The 23,917-nt window shown below is 43.1% G+C and overlaps 3 protein-coding genes across 7 annotated transcripts; 2 read left to right on the forward strand and 1 right to left on the reverse strand.

The window, feature by feature from the left end:
• On the forward strand, window positions 1-906 carry LOC115694091 (uncharacterized). The gene has a single exon (XM_030621218.2). The coding sequence runs from the start codon at window positions 6-8 to the stop codon at window positions 720-722; it is 717 nt and encodes a 238-aa protein (XP_030477078.2). The 5' UTR covers window positions 1-5; the 3' UTR covers window positions 723-906.
• A 2,315-nt stretch (window positions 907-3,221) lies between these two features.
• On the forward strand, window positions 3,222-9,595 carry LOC115694096 (uncharacterized protein At5g01610-like). 5 transcript variants are annotated; one of them, XM_056318156.1, is made up of 2 exons: window positions 3,222-3,876; window positions 7,710-9,595. In XM_056318156.1, the coding sequence occupies exon 1, from the start codon at window positions 3,326-3,328 to the stop codon at window positions 3,863-3,865; it is 540 nt and encodes a 179-aa protein (XP_056174131.1). In that variant the 5' UTR covers window positions 3,222-3,325; the 3' UTR covers window positions 3,866-3,876; window positions 7,710-9,595. The 5 variants fall into 5 exon arrangements, with proteins under 5 accessions (XP_056174131.1, XP_056174134.1, XP_030477083.2 ...); XM_056318159.1 differs by lacking the exon at window positions 7,710-9,595 and adding an exon at window positions 7,378-7,643; XM_030621223.2 differs by lacking the exon at window positions 7,710-9,595 and adding an exon at window positions 5,970-6,259.
• A 7,701-nt stretch (window positions 9,596-17,296) lies between these two features.
• LOC115694099 (uncharacterized) lies at window positions 17,297-23,011 on the reverse strand. Its single transcript, XM_030621226.2, has 4 exons — window positions 22,763-23,011; window positions 22,357-22,582; window positions 17,968-18,233; window positions 17,297-17,746 (listed from the first exon to the last, which is right to left on the reverse strand). The coding sequence occupies exons 1-4, from the start codon at window positions 22,834-22,836 to the stop codon at window positions 17,515-17,517; spliced, it is 798 nt and encodes a 265-aa protein (XP_030477086.2). The 5' UTR covers window positions 22,837-23,011; the 3' UTR covers window positions 17,297-17,514.
• Window positions 23,012-23,917: the final 906 nt, after the last annotated feature.

A 23,917-nucleotide genomic window follows, 5' to 3' on the forward strand; every position in this document is an offset into this window, starting at 1 on the left:
CCCTCATGGAATATGCCATTATCCATATCCATTTTTCCCCATGTCGTCTCTTCAACCAAACTCAACTATATATAGTTTCTCTACCACCTGCCTCTCAAAACCAAACGGTCAAAAGATGTCACTCCTCTTTAAATCAATACACAAAGAAGGGGACTTCGCATCATCTCCGAACCAAGAACACAGAGACCATGTCCCTCCCAAAACATCTCCATGTCCATCTCTACCCAATCCTCATCTTCACCATCCTCTTGATCTTCTCAACCCCACCATCGCATTCCTCCTCTGCCGCCAATGACAACTCGCTGTCCGCCTATGAAGTCCTCGAGGAGTACGACTTCCCGATCGGCCTCCTCCCCAACGGCGTCCTCGGCTACGAGCTGGACAACTCGACCGGCGAGTTCACCGCGTACCTGAACGGGTCGTGCACCTTCTCAATCGACTCCTACGAGCTCAAGTACAGCTCGTCGATCACCGGGATCATATCCACGGACAAGCTCTCGAGCCTGAGCGGGATCAAGGTGAAGGTGTGGTTCTTCTGGCTCAGCATAGTCAAGGTGGTCCGCGACAGCGACGAGCTGGAGTTCTCTGTCGGGATAGCGTCCGCGGACTTCGCGGTGAGCAACTTCGACGAGTGCCCGACCTGCGGGTGCGGATTCGACTGCGATAGCGTGGAGAAGAAGAGGAAGTTCAGGATCAAGAACCCCTTTTGGGCGTCTTCCTAATCAAGAGAGACGTGTTTCAAGATCTTATGGATTAATCGAAATGTGGGAAATGGCGGTGTGAGCAAAGTAATCTCTTGATCGAACTATTTTACTTTCTTCTGTCTCCTAGTTTTGGGAATTGGGTGCATTTCGGTAGTGTTCATGGATTTGTCATAATGTCAAACGGGCAAAGATGTTGGTGTCTCGAGGCTGGTTGGAATTTCTCGTTCTAAGCTTTTCTTGGGCTGGTTGGGATTGAATCGAAGGTTGAGAATTTTGTGTAATTTGATCACATTGCATGCGATGCGACTAGATTTAAGAGGCCTGTGGAGTGGATCAATCGCAGCTCCTGATTCTAATGGTTACTGTTAATTAGACAAAGTCCAATCCTATGAAGTGGAGCCACACGGTGTGAAAATCACTGCAGAGATTGTCCTAACGATAGTTTACCAAGATTGTCCTAACGATAGTTGAGGTTCTTCACTGTTATTCAATTTCATCATCAAATTTATTTTTGGGATCGATGAAAAAAAAAAAGGTCAATCTTGAGCAAAGAAACTACATTTTACGAATTGGAGCTCGAGCTTAAATTTAAAATTTTAATGGATTAAAGTTATGGATTTGTGATTTATTGGTAATATATTGTTAGGTTAAGGTACGGGCGCAGTACGTGTGCATGATTAGTAATTAGATAATTAACGGAAAGAAAATGAATAGTTATGTACGGAAGGTGGGTATAGGATAAAAAGGATAAGGGTAATTTAAGAAATCTAACAGCGAGAAGAGAGAGAGAAAAAAAAGGCGAGGTGTTATTTAAGAAATGGGCGATACGAGAAAACAAAATGGAAGAGTAAATTAGAAGATGTAAAAATGTGACAAAAAAAAAAGGGCAGCGGTATTTCTACCCTTGAATGACTAAATCTACCTCAATTTACACTAAAAAAATAAAATTGCCCTCAATCTTTGGGAGAATTACCAAAAAAGTCTTAAATCTATTGTATTTATGCCAAATCAGTCCTAAACATTTTTTTTACCAATTGAGTTCCAAACTTTTTGCATTTATACCAATTCAGTTCATTCGGTCAATTTTGACCTGCTGGCACTGACTTGGACATCAACCGTCATACATGGCGCAGTCGACGCTGACGTGGACATTTTAAATAATATTTTAATATGTTTTCGATTTTTTAATTTTTTTTAATTTTCTTTTTCCTCCTTTTGTTTTCTTTCTCTTTCTTTTTTTTTTCTTCTTCCCTTCCTTCTTCCTCTAACTGGGTGTCAAATCTTGGCAACTGGCCAAAGGCGAGGCCTCACCAGCTGACCTCGCCGTCACTAGGTGAGGCTCAACGACAGAGAGCTCAAGCCTCACCATGGCTAGGTGAGCAATTAGGTATCAGGATATTTTTTTGTAAATAGTTCGCAGGAGATATTAATTTTTGTCAATCTAAAATAATGATATTTAACTGGAATTTTCCAAAAAAAAAATCTTACTTTATGTAGAGTCTTGATTTGTTAAATTTAATCTACTTAACAATTTATCCATAAATTTGATCAACAGCGTAGAAAACAACTAGATTTCTTGGAAATTTCTCTTTTCAACGAAACAAATTTTATGGAAGTAATATCTAACAATAAATTAAAAAAAAACATAATGCCTTTGATATACATGCGAAAATTTACAATAAACAAAAACTAAACATATTAAATTCTTAATTATGGTAAGTAGATCATACATAGATATAAAAAAACTTAAAAAAGGACAGTAAATAAATTTGGGACCACCAACTTAAATTGCAATTGAATGAAATTTTGCTTTTATGATGAAAATTAGGAGGATTTAATCGTCTAGGTGGGTGGAATTAGCGTCGCCTAAAAAGGCATATGTAGATGACTAAGGTCGACTTGAATTTGACAGGTGTCACTTTTTTTATGTGAGGGATAATGACAAAAATGTTCCTTGAACTTTAGCCCAATGCACAATATGATCCGTGAACTTTTAATTTGTTCGATATGGTCCATAAACTTTGATTCAATGTGCAATGTGATCCCTCAACTTTTAATTTGTTTAACGCGATTCCTAAACTTTTGGCACATATTCAACTTAGTCCCTAAGCTATATGAAAATGTTCAATATTATCATTCCATTAATTCAAGTTCATAGATAATATCGAACATTTTCATATAGTTTACTGGCTGAAATGAACACTTACCGAAATTACAAGGATCATATTAAACAAATCGAAAGTTCAAGGACCACGTCGCACATTGGGCCATAATTCAAGGATCACAATGAACAAATTAAAAGTTCGAGGGCCGCATTGCATATTAACAAAAAGTTCATGAACCATTTGTGCCATTTTGACGTGCCTATGATGAAACGCCGACGTATTTCCACCTTCCAAGGAGGAAGCAAATCGAGTTACGTTGTGTTGTTGTGTCCCACCGCCCACCGTCATTTGGTAAGAGAAGGCCCAAGCCAGACATGTTCCGATCGTCGTCGTCGTCGTCGTCATCGTCATCGTCATCGACATCGACATCGTCGTCGTCCCCACCCTAGTACAAATTCTCTGTCTCTCTCGCTCTGTGTTGCACAAGTGAGACAAGCTGAGTCTTCGAACGCGGCCATGTCTCCCTCTCTCATCCTCGCCGCCCTCTCCCTCCTCCTCCTCCTCTTCTCCGCCGCCGACGCCGCCGCCGCGTCCCCTCTCGCCTCCGCCGCCGGCGACGGCGACGATGACGACGGCCGGTCGGCCTACGAGGTCCTCGAGGGGTTCAACTTCCCGGAGGGCATCCTCCCCAAGGGCGTGACCGGGTACGAGCTCGACCGCCCCACGGGGAAGTTCCGGGCCTACCTGGGCGGCTCCTGCAGCTTCTCCCTCGAAGGGTCGTACCAGCTCCGGTACAAGTCCACGATCAGCGGGTACATCTCGCAGAACAAGCTCACCAGCCTCACCGGGGTCAGCGTCAAGGTGCTCTTCCTGTGGCTCAACATCGTCGAGGTCGAGAGGGTCGGGGACGAGCTCGAGTTCTCGGTCGGGATCGCCTCGGCTTCCTTCACCATCGACAACTTCTTCGAGTCCCCGCAGTGCGGGTGCGGGTTCGATTGCGTCGGCGGAGGCGGCGCGAGGAAGATCAGGATGAAGGCTCTGGCTTCTTCGATTTAGGGCTTTGCTCGGTAGGTGGGGATCATACTGTTTCTCTTTCGTTCCTTTGTCGTTCTTTCTTTCTTTTCGGATTGGGTGATTCAAACGGATTGATCGCAATTGGAATTCGAATTGCTTTTTACTGGTTGGTGGTGACTGGTGGCTGCTTATTGCTGATGTATTGTGATGAGTCGACGCAATTGGTGCTTCTCGGCATATAATACATATAATGTAGAATAAGACCAATCAAATTAAGCAGATTGGTGGTTGAATTACAAACACGACGATGGTCGGAACTAAAGCCTTGGACTTGCGGGCGTGGTTTCAATCATGTTGTGCGGATCGATCCATGGACTGTTCGTTGAGATGAAATGGAGATTATAATCTGAAACGGGTTTCTCGAGGAATATTCGCCATTGTTTAGCGCTAGGTAAGTGCATAGTTTAAGAAAAATATATGTAGAGTCTGGGTTCCCTGTCAGGGTATCACCTGATACCAGATTGCCAATGATCTGTGCACGGATAATATTCTTTACTACAGTGCATTTGATCAGAATGACAAAGTTAAACAAAAAATTCTACTCATGGACTCCTGTGGCGATGCATTTGCTTAATGTCCTTTTGCGGCATGGAAGCTTGTATGCATTTGACGACTGATGACAATCTGGTGTGGAATGTGATACAGGCACCTCTAGTGTCAAGTTGTATAGTCACTATCCTTGTGCATATCTCGCAACATTCTCTCAAGGAGACATGAAATCTCTCTGGATGAAACCAAGAAATAGAGCTACTGTGAACTAGATGACTACTTGGATCTGGTTTTGCGACATAATGATTCTTATCACTGCGTTAGGGCAAGTCATGTTCAGCTAATAGATCTCCACTCTGTTAATCGAGACAATTTCGTCTTTATTCGGTAGAGGATCTACCTTATGTATGCAATGGAGAACCTAATCAGAAAAGCAAGTGAAAGTTGTGGACTCATCTGTGGATATTGAGCATGTATCATTTGATTGCAGGATTCCTAATTTGTAGGGCTTCACATTGTGCTGAAGGTTTTCTTTTCAAACTTCATGTGGTGCTCTCGTGTCAAAACATAGACATTGAGTGCTCATAATGAGGAAAAATTTGTCATTTTGGAGATCCTGGCAATGACAGGACGATGATGGGAATATTTTGTTTTGCCAATAAGATCCATGTCGACCATAGCTGATCTTGCAACTATTTCTCTCATGTTCTAAATGGGATGCTCTGATGTTATGCTCCAGGGAGAGCATTTGGCCTCTTTGGCCTTTATGGATTGAAACTGTGTGACAGTTCTTGTGCTTTTTCAATGCTAAACTTTGAATGATGACGATGAACAGCTGGAGTGCATAATGATGCTGTATAAGTTGTTTAGAATTAGATGCTTCCTGAATAAGCAAAGCTATGTAAGTCTTGGTTAAAGCTGCCACATTGAGAAATAGTAAACTTAACTTCTCTTGGAAATGCCAAAGTAATGAGACAGTTCATTCACTAACTGAAATTTTTTTTGGAAGTCTTGGTTTTTTGAATATTGTGATACAAATAGCCGACCTTGCCTTCTAGCTGTCATCCATTGAAGGGCTGGAGCAGTGAAATTATGTCGAGACTTTCTTATTCCTTGGAATGCAACTTCCTAACTCCTGAAAAAAGGCGAAAGATAATCATCTGGAGGGCTGTAGGAGTAAAATTGAGAGTTTCTTATGCTGTAGTTTGCAATTTGCTTAAGCCAGTTAACTGTTGAATGATGATGTACACATGACATCGTTTGATTGAGGATTCAGCATGCAATGGTTATCACCTTTAGGTTCATCTGGGTTGGATCTAGGATTAAGCCTTGGAATTTGACTCAAAAGAAGCCACCAAAAATTGCTTCTTGACCGATCACTAATTGCATAATGAGCAATGTTGTATGTGTAGAAGAGGAAAAGGATATGAAAATATGTTTGGACTTAGTTGTTGTGATTCTGGCACCTAATGATCAAAAGTGTCGCTTACCTCAGGCGGTCGCACAGATGTAAATCATGGACTTGTCACATTTTGAATTGATTTGCTGCGCATGGTTAATTCTCCTGATTTATCTGGATATCTCCCCCGTTTGTCAGGCAGTGTTGGGTGAAGTCGGTCTGATAAAATGCTTCGAGTTGCCAGGGCCACTATTATTCCGAAGCCCATGGGTGTCTATGGTTTGAGCAGAATGAGAAGTGGAGAGAATAGGCTCTAAAATTTGGGTAGTTTCAAGGTCATAGTTATTGGCATGCTCTCGTTTTGGCATGAGATGGCTTACCTATACAAACTGTGCATGAGATTCTAGCGATGGGCAGGTTGTCAAGGTCAGAATTGCATAGGTGGTTTGTAGTTTTCTGATTAAATTCAGCTTATTGTTGGCTCGGCAGCGAAGCTTAATGAATTTGGGTAACTAACAATTTACTTTGTATTTGACAACTGAAGCAACTTTTGAAAAAAATACTAGCCAGCATTTGATTTGTACGTTCTTCTTTGTTGGGTGTTGGGTTGTAATTAGATGGCTTTGTACAATTAGCATCTTTGTACTTTGCTGAGAATGGCATTAGTCATGTTTACTGAAACACCAAGAAAGAATAAGCCTGGGCAATGAAGAGTGCTGGAAAGTGGAAAGTTAGAAAAGGATTGGCATTTTTGATATAGCTGCTTGCTTTTAGCAGATTTGTCTTTGAAAAAATTCGAGGAAGTACGTGATCAGAAGCACTACTCCATTCAGATATTCATGATGATCCAAAGTGTAGGCCATTGACATGCCAGTAGTTGGTCTATGAGATGAATGGAGCCAATGTTGATTTCGGCTCTAGGCTTTTTCCCCCAGTTAGTCATCTTCTATTTCGGCAGCAATAGATCTCGCTCTCTCCCTTGTTCTCTAAAATTGGTATCTGAACATGGTATTGTCAGAATGATGCTACTTGGAAAGCCAAAGTGGATACCTGCTGACTGGCTGCTTTTCTGATATTCTTGGAGCGTACCGGAAAATAGAAATTAAATGAGAAAGAGCAACTATCTAAAAATTGTTTAATGGAGATTCATCTCCCATTCGCTCATCTTCAAATTTGGCTGAAAGAAAAGCTTATGCTTCCTACAACTATTATTCTCACTTCTGTGTAGCATTGTTTCATTATAAATTCTGCACTAGAATTATATGGTGAATGGAATATGTCATACATCAAACTTGAGATTCATATGCTTTATCTTCTTTCCTCGAGTCTCCTCGCCTTTGTCCTTACTTTTTATTTAGTAGCTTCTCTTATTGCTGTCGTTTATTGTATACCCCTCGTGTATTTGCCTCCTTTCGTGGCTAGTTCACTTTGTAAGCTCATCGTCTTTGTTTTTTTCTCATTTTTCTTGTGCTACTGATAGAGAGCATGCATCAAGAGTGTGACCCTAAGCTCGGCTTGAAGGATTTTACTTTGCATCTCTGAGATTATTTTTCTGGGCACGATTGCTGCTAACGTGTTGAGTCCAATCGATTTCGACTTCTAGCAGATAATATGGGGCTACAGTGATGATTTGCCACGATACAAACATTATTCAAGGTGTTATCTGACAATCATTGGAAAGGAATTCCAGTCAAGAGTAGGACTTATCTTCGATATCAGTTGGTCCGCTCAACTGGTGTTCTTGACTGGCATTGCTTGTGTGGTGCTATCATGGACTGTAAGGGAAGTGTCTTATATCAAAGGGAGTGTCCATTGTGTCATCGACCGGCATCCGAACTCCCTCATTTGAATGTGGAATTACTGTTCAAATTAGGGACCACAACCCAATTTCACCAATCTCTAATCTCTCTTTCTCATCCTCTCTCCTCACCTGTGCAGTCCAACCACCGTTATGGTAGGCCGCCATGGTCACAGAGTCCATCCTGCTACCACCATCCCCTCTCTTCGAATCTGTCTCAGCAGCCATTGTCCTTCTCCTTTTGTCATCCGCACCTGCTTCTCGAGATTAGAGAACTGCAACTTGGTGATCATTCCATAACTAGCAAATTATTAGCAGATGGATTGTGCTTAATTTTTTATGTGAGCAACATCATCATCCTCCAACGTTAAGTCACCTAACAGCTTTTGCTATGGCCTTTAAGTGCACCTATGAAGCTCGTCGCCATCAAGGTGGCGACACTTGATCTAGCTCACCGATGTGGACAAGCTAAATCTGGCTTTAGCATCTTTGTCCAGTGTCGACCACCATCAACGATGGAGCTAAAGATAAGAAACAGAAGTGCAAACCAAGAGATGGAAATGAATGGTGAACCAAAGAGTGATTGGAGATGGTGTTAAATGGTGGCTGGCAGTGATCAGAGGCTGAGTAATTGGTTGAATCTCCGGTGTTGGTGGTGGTCGAAGGTGGCGGTGCCAGCATGTGGGGGCTGTGTGATTGACTGAAGGTGGAGGGGACTGATGAAGGAGGGCGTGGGTCGATCGGGATGGTGGTTTGGGTTGAGTTTACATACAATGAATGTTGACGAAACAAACGACTCTTTTGTCCAGGGAAAGATATGATTCGCCGCAAACTAGAATGGCAGTTTCTGAGCAACAAGTATTCAAATTCATGTCATTGTCCACCCCGTCTGCCCAACTTTCATTGTTTGACCGTATGTCTCGAATGTTTCGTGCACACTACTTGCTTCCCTAATGGTGTTTCTGCAAACGGTGCGACAAAACCTGCTTGCGTGACATCATACTTCCCTTATCAGTTGAATTTACGATGCGTCACCTGCATTTCATAGTACCGCAACTCAAGGAATTATAACGTAAGATTTACAAAAGGCGAGTACGCTACGTACAGAGTCCTATTACTCGCGACTCACAAGCAAAAACTAACAGATGGTCCTAGAATCCCCTAAGCAAGGCCAGGACAATAGCACACAAGCACAACAGTGGGATGCAGTGAACTGTTGATGGCAATTAGTTGTTCTTCGGTGGAAGATGCTTTCACATCATGACCTAACAAGACCGTTCTTCTCGGACCTCAAAGGACAACCCCCTAGGAAAAGCTGTTCCCAAAAACATACTCTTCACGTTTATACAGCTGATGCTTCCAAAAGCACTGGAAGTTTACAACTTGAATTGAAAGACTCTTTTGAACGTGCACAGCCGACGACAACAGAGACAGAGAGAATATGCAAACGCGTGCGCGCATGTTGAGGTCATCGGACCAAGCCCCTTGTTCACTTGTCCCTTAAGCGTTTCCTTTGGGCACAATGCAATAGCTGACAGCGACTTCAAGAAAACTCCGCGTGTTGCGAGATGTCGGGTGTACAAGATCTAGTGGGCCACGTGAATCACAGACGCTAATGATGCAAATCCTCGATAAGCCCCACCTACGAATATGAAAAGATCAGCAGTTGTCATCGTGTCATGTTCATGAATTCGGTGAGAGACGTCGGATGCACGTGATTCAGTGGACTGGGTCAATTACAACCGCTGATGATGCAAATCCTCGATGATCCCCACCTATGAACACGAAAAGATCAGAGATGGCAATCGCACCGTATTCATGAATCTGGGTCCGGACAAAGTTCCTTCCGGGACAAACTTCACGTGTCACGTACGTGAAATCTGGCGTTCTAAGTTGCGTATGCATATTCCAAATCCTAATTAGAGAAATATTATATTCAGGCCAGTGCTGGTCGCCTGCGCAGGCATTATTCCCATTTGAAAACGTTTCTCTGCACAGCTGGTCGAAAAAATAATGTTATCTTCAATGCTTATCCTTTCTCTTGATGCATTGGAAAAGAAATTTTATGGTCAACTCCGTTCATGATTGGCAAATTATATAAACTAATAGACACATTACGTTATTTCGTGCATTTTTGTCGGTTCGTCTCTTGCGCCTGCATCTAGTTAGTTCCTCTTGTCGATTCGTGCATTATGAACCAAACATGAAAGCTAAGAGTAGGTTTTTGATAAAAGTGACTCTAGTTCATGCATCGGTGCGTATGGTTAAGCTTTTTTTAAACGACCTAGAGCCTCTAAAGGTCTTGGTGCCAAAGTTGAGATATTAGCTAACTCATCAATCCCAAAGGTCTTCAAGCCAAAGTTTAGCATTTCCAAAGTTCTTTAACCCAATTGATATGAATCTGTGCGGAAGATGATCGTTCTACGAAGATCTGTGAGTTACGAATTGCTGACATCGACCCCAATCGAACCTGTGATTGGTAATTTCGGTATGAACGCGACCTGTTGACGAACCTGTGTCAACCAATCCACGCTATAACGCCACGAACAAGAGAATTCGCGATCTTGCTCGATAAGTTGAATTCGATCGCCACAAGGGAGCCTTGATAAGATCTAGTCCTCAAGAGAATTCAAGAAGAAAATTTCTCTATATAAAATTCTGCCTCCTCTCTTAGAAATCTATAAGCAACCTTATATAGGGTGTTAACCCTAACCCTAATCCTACTAGGATTAAAATTACAAAAATAACCTTAATTACTAAAAATTCGTCCAAAAATGGAAAAAGGCCTAAAAGTTCATCTAAACGACTCTAAATCGCTAAAAAAACGTCATCAATCACTACTAAAGTAGTGAGTATTGATCAGCCGCCCGTTTCCAAGTGTCCATCCAAATTTGAGCCAATTCGGAGTTCATCAATTCTAAGCTCCTTCGGAATTCGCTGGACCAAGAGTAATCATGTTGCGCCAAGGAGCTTCAGAATCTTCAAGTTTCGAATCCAGATTGTCTCCATTCCAAATATCTTGAACCATGATGCCGACAGCTTGTTTGAATTCCTTTGCTCTCGCTCGAGTGATCGGGCCTAGCGGATAGAACAACGGGTTCCTAGCACCTCCTCCTCGATAGGGTTCGATGTCCACATCACCAATGCACTCCCATCCGACATTTGTGGAATACTATTCGGGTATTTAAAGACTTCTTTTTCTTTCAATCTTGCCCTTACTAATATTTTTGTGTTCCTTTGTTTACCGTTGAATGTTGTTTGTTAGTGTTCATTCTCTCTCCTGGAAACACTAAAGCTGTTCGTTGCTCCGTTGAGGGTCTCCGGTTGACGCTCACCGAGGGTCCACGGTCGATGAGATCGTGCTAGATCTAGAGGATTGACTGTCTCAGAAATCGAGATATGGTCGCACAATTTAGAGGGTAGTACGAGATCTGGTTGCCAAATGTCAACCAGCCGAGGTCGAGGCTCGCTTGTCACGAGCATGAACGCTAGGCAAGGTCAAGGCTCGCCTGGTCGTGCCTTGACGCTTGTTGTGGTCAAGACTCGCCCGGTCGACGGTCGCCGCCAATGCTTGCCCAGTAGCCATGCTCTCTATTTGCTTTCAGTGAATACAACTTAATAAAAAATCTCTGGAGAGCTGACTCCAAAGCTCTCCCAAACGCACTCTCCATTTATCATATGTACTTATCAAGTTAGCCAAAATAAAATACGAGTCTTTCTACTCAGCCCACAAAAATCAAAACAGGCTAGTTCTTTTAAATTAAAGATGGATGTGTTGGAGTAGTGAAACTTGCCTCCTCCCAAACGACACTTTGACATTGTCACCATCTTTGCCACAATAAATATAAGTTCCCTCTCTTATACGAGCGAACTCGAGACAATTCACCGCATCTTAGCTTCACGTTACAAAAATACAAAAAAAATTAATATAGAATAACTACTTGTAATCTTTTGTAATTTGGTATGACCACGGTACTTGCCTCGTCGGCATTATAAAACAAGTAACGAAGTTTTGGCGTAGGATAATAACACGGAAAATGGACAATTGACAACAAGAAAACAAAATCAAACAGGAATTGATGGTGATGAGTCCTCATGATTTGTGTGGTTGAATCCCTTCACTTTCTCACCACTCATCTAACCATTTTTTTCTCCGAGGATCGAAGAAAATCCCATCCTACCGTACCTTCGGTTGAAACACGATTAAAAGGAACCAACGGCCGGTAGACAAGTAACGCGGGATACTTTACGACTCATTTCGCATGCAAGCCAAATTAGAAAGGACGCATGGAATTTTGCGAACACGGTCGTGCACACCAAATAAATCGGGGCGAAATCTAGTTCCGATGTCATGTCCAACCTAAAAGTTTATACCGATAAGTACGGCGAGACCACAAAGTATAAAAAGAGCACATGGAGGTTTGTTTTTGCTCATAATTACACATTTATTCCACAAGATAACTAGATTTATCATTAAGTCTGTGGGTAATTGGGTGGCGTCGGCAATTTCTTCACCGACAAATAAACAAGCGATTTCTGTGAAGGGCAGTGGAGGATGATTTCGGCACACACTTTCATCATCATCTACGAACGGACTCAAAATCAAAGACAGAAGACAAGTCGCGGCTTATCTTCTTAACTTCTTTATGGAAAGACTAATCACATCCCAAACATAATAAAGAAGTCTCTAATCGGGATTATGTGCATCCTCGTATCGACTCTAGTCGATCACATCATTCCAAATGGAAAGAGAACTTAAAAGTTCGTACAACGACGCGTGCATGCGATGATTAATTCAAATGGATAAAGATGTCGTGCTTCGAAAAAAACCCTAGAAATCCCTCGTGTTCATATCAAAAGGTAAATCCTCTTCAAATTGGTGGATGGGGATAGCGTTTTCTAGAACGAAATATTCAAGCAAGACCGGTCCAAAAAATCATTCCCCAGAAGAAATAACACGTATTCAAATTTCAATTTAAGAGTTTTTCTTGATAAAAATTGAATAATCTCTCATTCTCCTACGCCTTGGACATGCTTCCAAATTTACACGTACTTCTATGGAACTAGAATGTATTTGGCGAATCTAACGCACCTCGTGACAAAGAACCAACGAAGAAGCAAGACGGTCCATGTGTAATACAATTGATCGATTACATCACGACAGTCCTTTTGATCGGTGGTCCCTTTAGCACCAAACAATTATTTTATCGGACCAAACTATGTGACTCGGCATACTACTCGTTTCCCTGGTGCTGTTTCCAAAAACAAAGCGACTGAAACCTGCTTGCGTAACATCATGCTCCTGTTATCAGTTGAATTTACGATGCGTCGCCTGCATTTCATAGCTATCGCAGCTCGGGAATCATCAAGTAAGATATTCAAAGACAAGCGTGCTAAACATGCCGAATCCTGTTGCTCGCGACTAAGAAACAGAAATGACGGATGGTCCTAGAATCCACAAAGTAAGGCCATGGCCGTGGCAATAGCACACCAGTACAACAGTCGGTTCACTGTGTTGGGGGGTAATCTAATTGGTTAATCTTCGGTGGAAGATGGTTTCAAATCATGGACCTAACAAAACCATTCTCGGACCTGAAAAGGACAACCACCAAAGGTAAAGCTATTCTTATCTCTCTGCGCTCGCGAGAAAACAACACATAGTCTTCGCGTTTTTACTGTTGTTGCTTCCAAAAGCTCTTGAAGTTTGCAACTTGAATTGAAAGACTCTTTTGAACGTGCCAAAACGATGACAACAGAGACAAAGAAAAGACGTGTCGTGCACATGCGGTCTCAAGCAATGGCCGGCGAGGGCGGCTCTCATGGCGATCCCTTGTGGGTGGTCGCCGGCTATCACTAGAGATCGGCCATTGGCGAGAAGAAAAGGGGAAAGAAAACAAAGGAAAAAAAGAAGGAAAATTCAGAAAATTTTAAAAAATTTCCAAAAGTCATCCACATCAGCATCGAACATGTAGCATAGGCCTGCCAGCATGAACGTCAGCAAATTCCGGCCATAATTGGCCAGAATGGACGAAATTGACATATCGTCACAAGACTTGGGACTAATTGACACGATTAAAAAGTTTGGGATCGAATCGATCGCGCTACAATAGACAAATTTCCCAACTCCGGACAAAATTCACCAACACACACCACCTCCCTCCCCCGCGCGCGCCCGGGACAACATCATGTGTCGCGTGCGTGGAATCTGGCGTTCTAAGTTAGGTAGATGCGTATATTCCAAATGCTAATGACAGGATTATTTTATGTAGGGCAGTGCTGGTCACCAACGCAAGCATCATTCCCATTCTAAAGCGTCTCTCTCTGCACAGCTGGTCTCGAAAATAAATTAAATAATGTTATCTTCAATGCTTATCCTTTCTTCTGATGCATTGGAAAATAAAATTTTATGGTCAACTTTGTTCATGATTGGCAATTTATTATTATATAAACTAATAGATTCATTACGTGCATTTTTTGTCGGTTTGTCCCTTACCCTTGTGTCTAATCACCTCCTTTTGTTCCTTTATGGTGACTCTGGCTACTTCTTTTTAATTATTAAATTTTAATAGGCTATTTGTAATCGTGTCGGAGGGCAAATTTTTTTTTTTTCTGTTTGGCATATTCTAACTCTCCTCTCCCTTTTTCAGATTTTTGCATCGCTTCTTTACAAAGCATGAAAGTTGAACCTCACACCTAAAATTGAACGTCTCCATCTTGCCCTTTTCTTATATGAGAGGAACTTGAGACGAGTCACCGCATCTTAGCTTCACGTCCAACGAGAACAGAACTACATTTTGCATTCTTTGTAGTTTAGTATGACCCGACACTGCCTCGTCGGCAATTAGAAAACAAGCAACGAAGCTTTGGCGTTAGCATACTATGACACGGCGATTAGACATTTCACAAGCAAACAAAAGCAAACAGGAATTGATCTCTCCTCGTGCGGGTGAAAACATAATCCTGGAGTCAGACTGTCTAAATCTGGTCAACAGCTTGAAGTCTCCAAAAGGTATGCTGTGGGAACATCGTGCTCTCCTCAGGGAAGCACGTGAGCTACTGTCTTCATTTTCAAACATAAAATTGCAGTTTTGTAATAGGTCTAGGAATAGTGTCGCGGACTGGGTAGTTACGACACACAGTAAAAAAACACTCACTGAACACTGGTTGACTCATCCTCCGCAGGCCCTTAGAGATCTGCTTTGTTTTGAGACCCCGAAAGTGGGTTCTGTCTTTACTAGATATCAATGAACAGTCTTTTCTTCTGATCAAAAAAAAAAAAAAAAGCAAACAGGAATTGATGGTGATGCGTTCTGTGGATTGTGTGGTTGAATTCGCTTCATTTTCTCACCACTCGTCTACACCATCTTTTCTTCCCCGGATCGAAGGAAGATCCCCTCGTACCAATCTCGTGCTTTAGGTACGGTTGGAGGAAAACATGACTATAAGAATACCCAACCTAGAAGTTTAAATCAATGGCCGGAGGAAGACGGCCTTTCAACCCCTTAAACAAATAATGTCGTATACTTCACCTCCCGTTTTTAGCGTGCAAGTCGGATAAAAAACGACGAGCGGAATTTGATGAACGGGGCTGCACGCACGAGATAACTGAAGAACGATCTGACTCTTGTGTCATACTAGAATGTCGAATCCAAAAACTTTTGTCGACAGGTAAAGAGAGACCGTCTATAAATGAATAAAGACCATGTAAATCCTACAAAATACTTTGACAATGACCTTTTTATTATACGAGAATAATCGACGGGAGACCTAATTTCTATCGGCTAATCCTAGAAAAAGAAAAGGAAGAAGAGGAAAGCTTTAATTTCGCTCATAATTGCCCACTTATTCCACAAGATATAATTAGATTTATCTTTTAGTTTGTTAATTAAGTAATCGGGTGGCGTAGGCAATTTCCTCACCGCCAAATAAACAAAGCGATTTCTGTGGAGGGCAGTGGAGGATGATTTCGGCACCCGCTTTCATCATCATCTACGAACGGACTCAAATCAAGACGAAGACAAGTCGCAGCTTCTCTTCTTAACTTCTTTGTGGAATGACTAATCTTCCCAATCTTAATAAAGAAGTCTCTACTCAGGATTACGTGCATTCTCGTATCGACTCGAGTAGATCACATCATTCCAAATTGATAGAGAATTTGGACAACGTCACGTGCATGCGATGATTAATTCGAATGGATAAAGATGTCGTGTTTGGGAAAAGAAAAACCTAAAAATCCTTCGTGTTCGTGTCAAAAGGTAATCCTCTTCAAATTGATGATTGGGGATAGCGTTTCCTAGAATGAAATATTCACGGCAAGACCGGCCAAAAAATCATTCCCTAGAAGAAACAGCACGCATTCAAATTTGAATTTAAGAGTTTTCTTGATAAAGTTCATATAACCTCTTATTTTCCTACGCCTTAGACATGCTTTTTTTTTTCGATTGACGAGCCAAATTTACACAAACTTCTACGGAACTGAAATGTATTTTGTGCATCTAATGCACCTCGTGATAAAGAAAGAACCAACTAAGAAGTGAGACGGCGGGACCTTTAAAAATCTTTAAAACGCCACGTTGTTAGATGTCCACGAGTAATATAATCGATTGTTCACGTCACGATAGCCGTATATATCAATACAAGGATATAATCCTCCTTTTCACTGGAGGTCCCATAGCACCGAACGATTAGTTTTATTGGGACCAAACTACGTGACTGGGCATATGTAGTGCCGGATCTCCATTGTAGAACTCCACAGGAAGAAGCTAAAATTGAGCCATTAGGTTAGGTACTTGTTCCGAAAGGTGACGACAATTTGTTGAGAATCCGGGTCAGCAACTCCAATCAACACGACTTTGAATACTGTGTACCAATCGCAGAATTGCGTCATTATGAACAGCCCAATTATGTAGATGAGAATCCAAAATCACACTCCTGCGTTTTCCAAATCTATCTCGAAATTTTGGAAATTCTTGTTATTTAAAACCATTAGTTAATCGATAGTCCCACAAAAAAAGAAAAATACCCGAACTCTTCTTCGTCCCACCAATGCCCCAAACCGGTACCGATAACTCAAAAGTCCCTTCCGTCCAGACTTGGTCAACGTGGCGACTCGATTCGTTTGGCCAGAGCTGTGTATGAAGGATGTCGTGTCGGATTTTTAATGGTGTTTTTAGGTTATTTGCAAGACGGAAAAGAATAGTTTAGGATATTGGGGTCTTTCGGAAAAAAAATTATGAAGTTTTTTTTGTGGGATTAGTCATAATTAACAATACCCATATGAGCAAATAAACGATGTGATCACCAACCAATTGCTTGACACGATAGCTAACGATACGCTGCTACAAAGCAAGAGCAAGCAGTTCGTGTATCCAATCACAAGAGTTCATGCATGAACCTAAGTAAGGTAAAATTGAATTGGCGGAGTGCCCATCAAAACAAAACGAAAGTCGCATTAGGGTTGGGATTAATTAATCGTTCATGAAAATTTTAGTAGGTGACCACTTAGGTGATTTCGAGTCATTGCCGGCGGGCACTTATGGATGTACCAACTTAAGGTAAAACTGAATTTAAATGTTTCTTTCTACCTAAATTTAGCACGAGGATCTTTAGGTTTAAGTTTTGTTTTTTAGGTCGAACTTTAGGTTAAGTTGAGTCATCGTCATTTGAACATAAAGCGCCGTCCGAAGTTTCGCCACGTGAAAACGACGCACGAGATTGAAAGCAGAGGTAGAGCAAATCCAATATCTATTCCCATGAAGAACGTAAGTTCGAGGGTACAATACAAATAGCTTTGCTAGCAAATTTCCTAAAACGGCAAAGAGGGGGCATGCAGATTTCCCACTTCCGATACAATCGAGTCACGTCGCGGGGACGGACGCCTCCGGAAACGATGGCGGCGCCGCCGCGATCACGATCGAATCGGGGGTGAGGGCGGGGCGGGGGGGCTCAGTTCTTGTTCTTCAGGAGCATTGCGCGCAGCTCGGCCACGTCGATCTCCTCGGGGCGGTTCTCGGGCCTGTAGTACCCGGTCTTCGGGTCGGGCACCCACGAGACGCGCTCGGCGGGTCTGGCCACCTCCTCCCCTGCTTTCTTCGACATCACGGTGCTCCGGGTCGCCGCCCCTGTCTTCGCGAGGCTCGAAGCAACCCCTTGCGACGCCGCCGTCGCGTACCCGCGCCTGCACGCGTATCACGTCACCCGGTTAAGTAAAAGATAAAGCACGCAAAACAAACGCGAGGCAAAAGGTCGAAACTTTATCGAACCCGTTTGGAAACCAAGGGGGAGGGAAAACGGGGGAACGATAACAATCTGTTTTACCCCTGTTTTTTTCCCCGAGGAGAAAACAGAGACCCCACCGTCATCCGAAACGAGGAGGGGAGGGGAGGAAACGGGAAGTACCTGGCGATGGAGGCGGAGACACCGTCGACGAGGGCGGCCGAGAAAAGCTTGGCGGCGGCGTTCGAGAGGGAGCGGGCCATTGTTACGACGATTTTGCTTGCACAAAGAATCGAAGCAAAGAAGGGGGTTTGCTCTGCCGTTTCCCGACGCTGCTGCTGCAGAAAGGGTATTCTTCTACAGGAGCGAGAGGGGGAGGGGGGGGAGACGTTTCTTGGTTTCTGGAAACTCTTCCTCTCTCTCTCTCTCTCTCTCTCTCTCTCTGCGTTTTAAGATGGGTGGGAGAGAGAGGAGGGCTGGGCCTGTATATATATAGAGAAAGAGAAGAGGAGAGAAGAGAGCAGAGAAGAGAGAAGCGTTGGGGGAAGAAGGAGGGAAAGGAAGGGACGGCGAAAGAAGGTCCACAGGAGGTCGGGCGCGGCCAGGTCAAAGACGCCTTTCCCCGCTTGGCCACTTGGCGGTGACTACGTAGAGCCGTCGTTTTATGGGATTTTTTAGATATTACTCACACGGGACTACTACATGAAAGCCCCCATATATAAAAGACCAAACTGTCCCCGTTCTTGCAAATTCATTGGATCGATTTGCTTAGGGTTTGGCTACTGTAGTTTTTAATTGATTCTGCGCTTTTTGAGTGGGTTAAGAGAATTTAGAATTCGGGGATGGGCGTTTTCCAAAGACAAAAATTTGCGCTTTCAGAAATAGAGGCACGAAGATGATTGATGCGAATGTGTAATGTGGTCTCCAAACATAAACTTTGGGGTGCTCATTAGGTGGGCTCTAACCGAGAGCGTGCTCGAGCCCGAACCTCCTGAGGTCCGGCATGCCCAAGCTTTGCCCGGGCCTGCTAAGGGTAAAACATAAGCGGGCTAGCGGGACACCTTCTTTATAATTTTAATATTTTTCAGCTAAAAAGATATATAGACACGATAAGCGGATGGAAAATTATTTTAGGCGGGGTATGTTACTACATATTTTTCTTAAGATACTCAATGAAATTTTTTGTTGCCATTATGGGGTAAGTAATTGTTACTCGACCTTGTCTCGATTGGTGCAGGCTTATAGATTTGTGACGATATATGTTCCCCTTTACTCATACTATGCGCACTGCGAATGAACATGGTTCCATGTCACGCGAGCTAAGGAAAAGAATGTATATCTTATTATCTTTTGGTAGTTTCTGCTCTCATAACGATTTGGTCTCAAGTGCTTTCGAAATTATAAATCGTACCCTTTGAAGTGAGCAACTTATTGAAAAGGTACAATATTTGCAATTTCGATGTTCCTTGAAAAGTTTGTTTTTTTTTTTCCTTGGTTTCAGGTGACTTTACTAATGCCATGTGGTCACTTGCTAATAAGACTTTTTCCCTCTTACACAATTCGACCAAGTAAGGACAAAATCTACATTGGTTTGCTCTTTTAGGACCAATTCTTCTTCTTCTTCTTCTTCTTCTTCTTCTTCTTTTTATTTTTTATGGGTTCTTCGTGGAGAATGCAATGCAATGAGCATCATCGTTTGAGAGTCTTCGTGTTGGGAAAGAAGGTTCGATCGAGTCAATCAGCTTGGTCCAAAGTAGAGACTTGCACGAGAAGTTGACTCGTTCTTTGGGCCCATCCGAGCACGTGAAAGGACCTTTCTTCACGAGGAGGGGGGCCGTTTCCTCCGGACCCCGTGTGAGTAGAGAAAAGAAAGTGACATCGGCGGACGTCGATGAGAGGGGATCGTGGCCGCACACGCGTCGAGCACCGATAGAAGGATGGCGGCGGCGGCGAAGACACTTCCTCCGTGCTCTGGAAGGTCCCGACCACATGTTTTTCACGTTCCTTTGTTAATTTAGGATTTACCAAACCCAAAAAAACAAAAACATGTAATGATTATATGTAACAGAATCGATGCTTTGGGCCCGTTTCACCGACCGAGACTGTCCTGGGTAGTCATTCGGCAATTAATTAAGAGAAAATTACAATTTCCGAAACTGAGCAAGTTCATAATGAGCATAGAACAGGTCTTCTTTAGGATATTTATTAACACACTTGAGTAAAAGACATTGCGTGTACTCGTCTTTTGGATGTGATGAACGGCAATTGTGTGAATAGTATGAACTTGCTCGTTCTTATGGAGTGCAGTATTATCTCGGGTAAAACCGAACCGACCACCCATGAAAACAGGTCTGATTGTCAATTTTAGTGGAAATAGGTCCGCGTCCCGGTTCCAAACTTTTGGAACCGAAACTGTGCGAGTAAGTTGCAGGTCCTGGGTGCTGAATCCACTCACCCACCCAGTCAAAACCGGTTAGAACTTGTTTTATAAATGAGCTCGACTTCCTTATTTTCTTCATATTCAGTTTGTTTTGTATCGATATTTTTCTTTGAGTCATTCTGTTGCTCATACTATTTTACTGTAATTATTATTTGTCTTAGTTTTTTAAAAAGACGAAGCAAAAAAAAAAAACCGTTTTCTGGTAGGTCTTGAAATCGGACTGGACAATTAAGATAGGTTCCAGGGTTGGTTCTAAGATAGATAGGATAGGTTTCAATTTTCAAAAACCGTGGACCGATTCTAACCGGGTAAATTCTCTGGAGCCTACCTAATGTGAAACCGATCACTCATAATATTGTCACGTCACAATATACCACACATAAATTTATCCACCGATAGATAAACGACACGAGCGACATTTTGATCTTCTTAGCAAGTGGTAAGATTTTGATCTATAATAATACGTTTCAAAAAGGTAATAAAAAAACAGGGCAATCGAGGACATTTTCTCCTTTAACTATTTTTAATGAGGAAATATTTCGATTATCAATACGTGGGTTCAAGAAATTATTTTATAAATATGGATATGAATTATTGTAATTAGTTTTGTACGGGTGGATGATTAAAACGGAGAGAGGAGCAGCAAATTGGGATACGTCTTCGTCCTGGTCACAGCTCTTTGCCAACTGGGAACGCATCCCTGGGGGGAGGATGTTTCTGGGTCACAGCTTTTTCACTACTGGACGAGCCGCCCCCGCGTGGTGGAGCCGACGAGCGCATCATAGCGAGAGGCCAGTTCACCTCCCCGTGGTCACACGTCCGTGTTTTTGCTCCGCTCGTGTTTCATGTCTGGTGCGCACCTTTTCACCTCGTGAGCTTTTCACGAAAGAGATAGGAATCGATGGTTTGCGCACATTCACACGCCCCAGCGCGGGGACCTTTTCAACAGGGGCAAAAGTCGGGACGACCCTTCCCATTTTTCTCCCCTCTCCCCGAATTCCGTGTTCTCTCTGGAACCCGGGCATTGATGAATTCCGGCTGGTGACGCCGGGATTATGGGGCAATGCTCTGCTTTGGGCAGCCTGGTTCGGTTCTGTTCTGTTCCTATTGGTTTCTCATCAGCTTCCTTGCTCTGCTTTCATTTTAGAGTATCTTTCTTGCACAATCCCGTAACATGTTTAGCCCGATTCGTGTGGACCGTTAGATTACGCGTGCGCACCTCATTCGATGGCGCATGCGAATCGAGCTCGCGTGCTCCGGGATCATGCAATAATTTATCTCTGTTTTGCTCCACACATCGGGAGGATTTTGTTTAAATGGAGAAAACAGTCTTCAATGCACCAACTATCATCGTACGTGTTGCGTTACGAGCAATCACTGATTCGGAAGTCGTATCATTCCGAACTAAGTATATTTGATAAGTGCTTAGAGATGTTAGTTGGCGCGACTACCTTCCGGTATAGATTCGATTGTTTCAAGATAAGAAATATTTAACTCAATAGAATGCGCCCGAGGGTTATGGGATGACCGGATGACAAAATAGCGAGGTTACATCCTTTTAAATTACCTCTAATGTTTGACAAATTATCGATTTCAGTGGCGTAGGTGAGTTAGAAGTTTGCCAGTAAACTTACCGATTAAGAGCTACGTTTGAATTAATTTATGGCTCTGTCTGTCCACCTAACCAAGACCGAGAACCATAGAAAACAGGGCGAGTTTTTGATATTCTACCTTGTTCTCACCATCTAATTTCAGTTTTGTCAATCAAAGCAGGCGAGTTCCTTCCGTTTAAAGGGAAAGGTCGCTAGAACTTAAACCGAGACGAGGGAAGCTCGAGCATGGAAAACATCCCCAACATGGTTGGATTAAAACTTGATAGCGATAGACACGGAATCTGGTTTAGCAGGAACAGGAGGACTGTCCAAAAAGTTCAATCCTTAATGTTGTACTTGAACAGAGCAGTTGATAACAATGTCTTGTTCGGTGCAATATATTGCCTAACAATTTCCTAAAACAGCGGAGAGGGTATGCAGATTCCCACTTCCAATCCAATCGAATCATATCGCAGGACGAACGCGTCCGAAACGATGGCGTCGCCCCAATCACGATCGAATCAGGGAGATCAATAATCAGTTCTTGTTCTTCAAGAGCACCGCACGCAGCTCGGCCACGTCGATCTCCTGGGCGCGGTTCTCGGGCCTGTAGTACCCGGTCTTCGGGTCGGGCACCCACGAGACGCGCTCGGTGGGTCTGGCCACCTCCTCCGCTGCTTTCTTCGGCATCACGGCGCTCCTGGTCGCCCCTGTTTTCGCGAAGCTCGAAGCAACCCCTTGCGACGCCGCCGCCGCGTACCCGCGCCTGCACGCAAAATCACGTCGCGCGGTTAAGCAAGAGATAAACACGCAAACAAACACCAAGGGGGAAGGAAACGGAGGGACGAGGAATGCTCTGTTTTACCCCTGTTTTTTCCCGAGGAGAAAACAGAGACCCCATCATCATCCGAAACGAATAGGTTAGGCGAGGAAACGGGAGAAGTACCTAGCGATGGAGGCGGAGATGCCGTCGACGAGGGCGGCTGAGAAAAGCTTGGCGTTCGAGAGCGAGCGAGCCATTGTGATGACGATTTGCTTGCACGAAAGAATCGAAGAAAAGGAGGGGGGGGTTTGCTCTGCCGTTTCTCGACGCTGCTGCTGCAGAAAGGGTCTTTTCCTACAGGAGCGAGAGGGGAGCCGTTTCTTGGTTTCAGGAAACTCTCTCTCTCTCTCTCTCTCTGCGTTTAAGATGGGATAGAGAGAGTAGGGTTGGGCTATATATATAGAGAAAGAGAAAGAGAAGAGAAGAGAAGAGGAGAGAGAGAGAGAGACGCGTTGTGAAGGAGCGAAGGGACGGAGAAAGAACGCGCCTTTTGTGCTTGACCACACTTGGTGATGACTTACGTAGGGGCCGTTTTGTGGGACTTTTCCTTATTTCTTTAATTCGTTCGCATTGTTCTAGAAAGGAAGGTATCTGGGAAAGTATAAAAAAAACATGCATATCAATTTTTTTTTAACTCAACTCCACTTTGCATATCTCTATTTTCTTTTAATATTATTCACGTGGCTCCGCGTAAAACCCAATATTGAAACGATCAAATTGTCTCGTTCCGAAAATTCATATATGCTTAGGGCTTGATTGGTGTGGTTTCTACTTGGTTCCGAACGTTCCAGTTGGGTAGGAGAATGTAGAATCTGGGAACGGGTGTTTTTCGGAAATAGAGACACACGGGAATAATTAATGTGAACGTGCAAAGCGGGCTGGGGCTGGGAATTTAAACTTTACTATTTGAAGTAAGCGGCTTTAAATTAAGATGCATGATATTTTAAGATCTAAGTTGTCTTGAAAACAGTGCAATCTTCAAATTCAATTAACCTAACTAATGCCCTACGGTCACTTTGTTAACGGGGACATCTTTTGCATGATTCAACCAGTTAAGAAAGAACAATCGACCATTCTTTCTAGAAAGCAAATTTAAGGACAAAGTTTTACAAACTTTTTCTTTTGGCCCTTCAGGACCAACTTTTTCTCGGGGATCTTTGGAGAACGATGCAACGATCAGCAGCAGCATCATCATCGAGCCTTCGCATGTTCCTGGGTAGCGGAGGGAGACAGGAGAAGGTTCGCTCGAGTCAATCAGCACGCTCTTGAAAGAGACTT

Source organism: Syzygium oleosum, unplaced genomic scaffold, assembly GCF_021117445.2.
Source record: "Syzygium oleosum isolate NSW1041296 unplaced genomic scaffold, Sole_v2.1 Sole_v2.01, whole genome shotgun sequence".
NCBI classification, from domain to species: Eukaryota; Viridiplantae; Streptophyta; class Magnoliopsida; order Myrtales; family Myrtaceae; genus Syzygium; species Syzygium oleosum.

Excerpts from the sequence above, each read along its gene's own strand:
- LOC115694091 (XM_030621218.2), top strand. The coding sequence starts at position 6 with ATGGAATATGCCATTATCCATATCCATTTTTCCCCATGTCGTCTCTTC.
- LOC115694096 (XM_056318156.1), top strand. The coding sequence starts at position 3,326 with ATGTCTCCCTCTCTCATCCTCGCCGCCCTCTCCCTCCTCCTCCTCCTC.
- LOC115694099 (XM_030621226.2), bottom strand. The coding sequence starts at position 22,836 with ATGGCTCGCTCGCTCTCGAACGCCAAGCTTTTCTCAGCCGCCCTCGTC. Across the intron at positions 22,583-22,762 it reads ATCTCCGCCTCCATCGCTAG|GCGCGGGTACGCGGCGGCGG; the intron begins GTACTTCTCCCG and ends TTTTGCGTGCAG. Across the intron at positions 18,234-22,356 it reads TGCTCTTGAAGAACAAGAAC|AACGCAGAGAGAGAGAGAGA; the intron begins TGATTATTGATC and ends CACCCATCTTAA.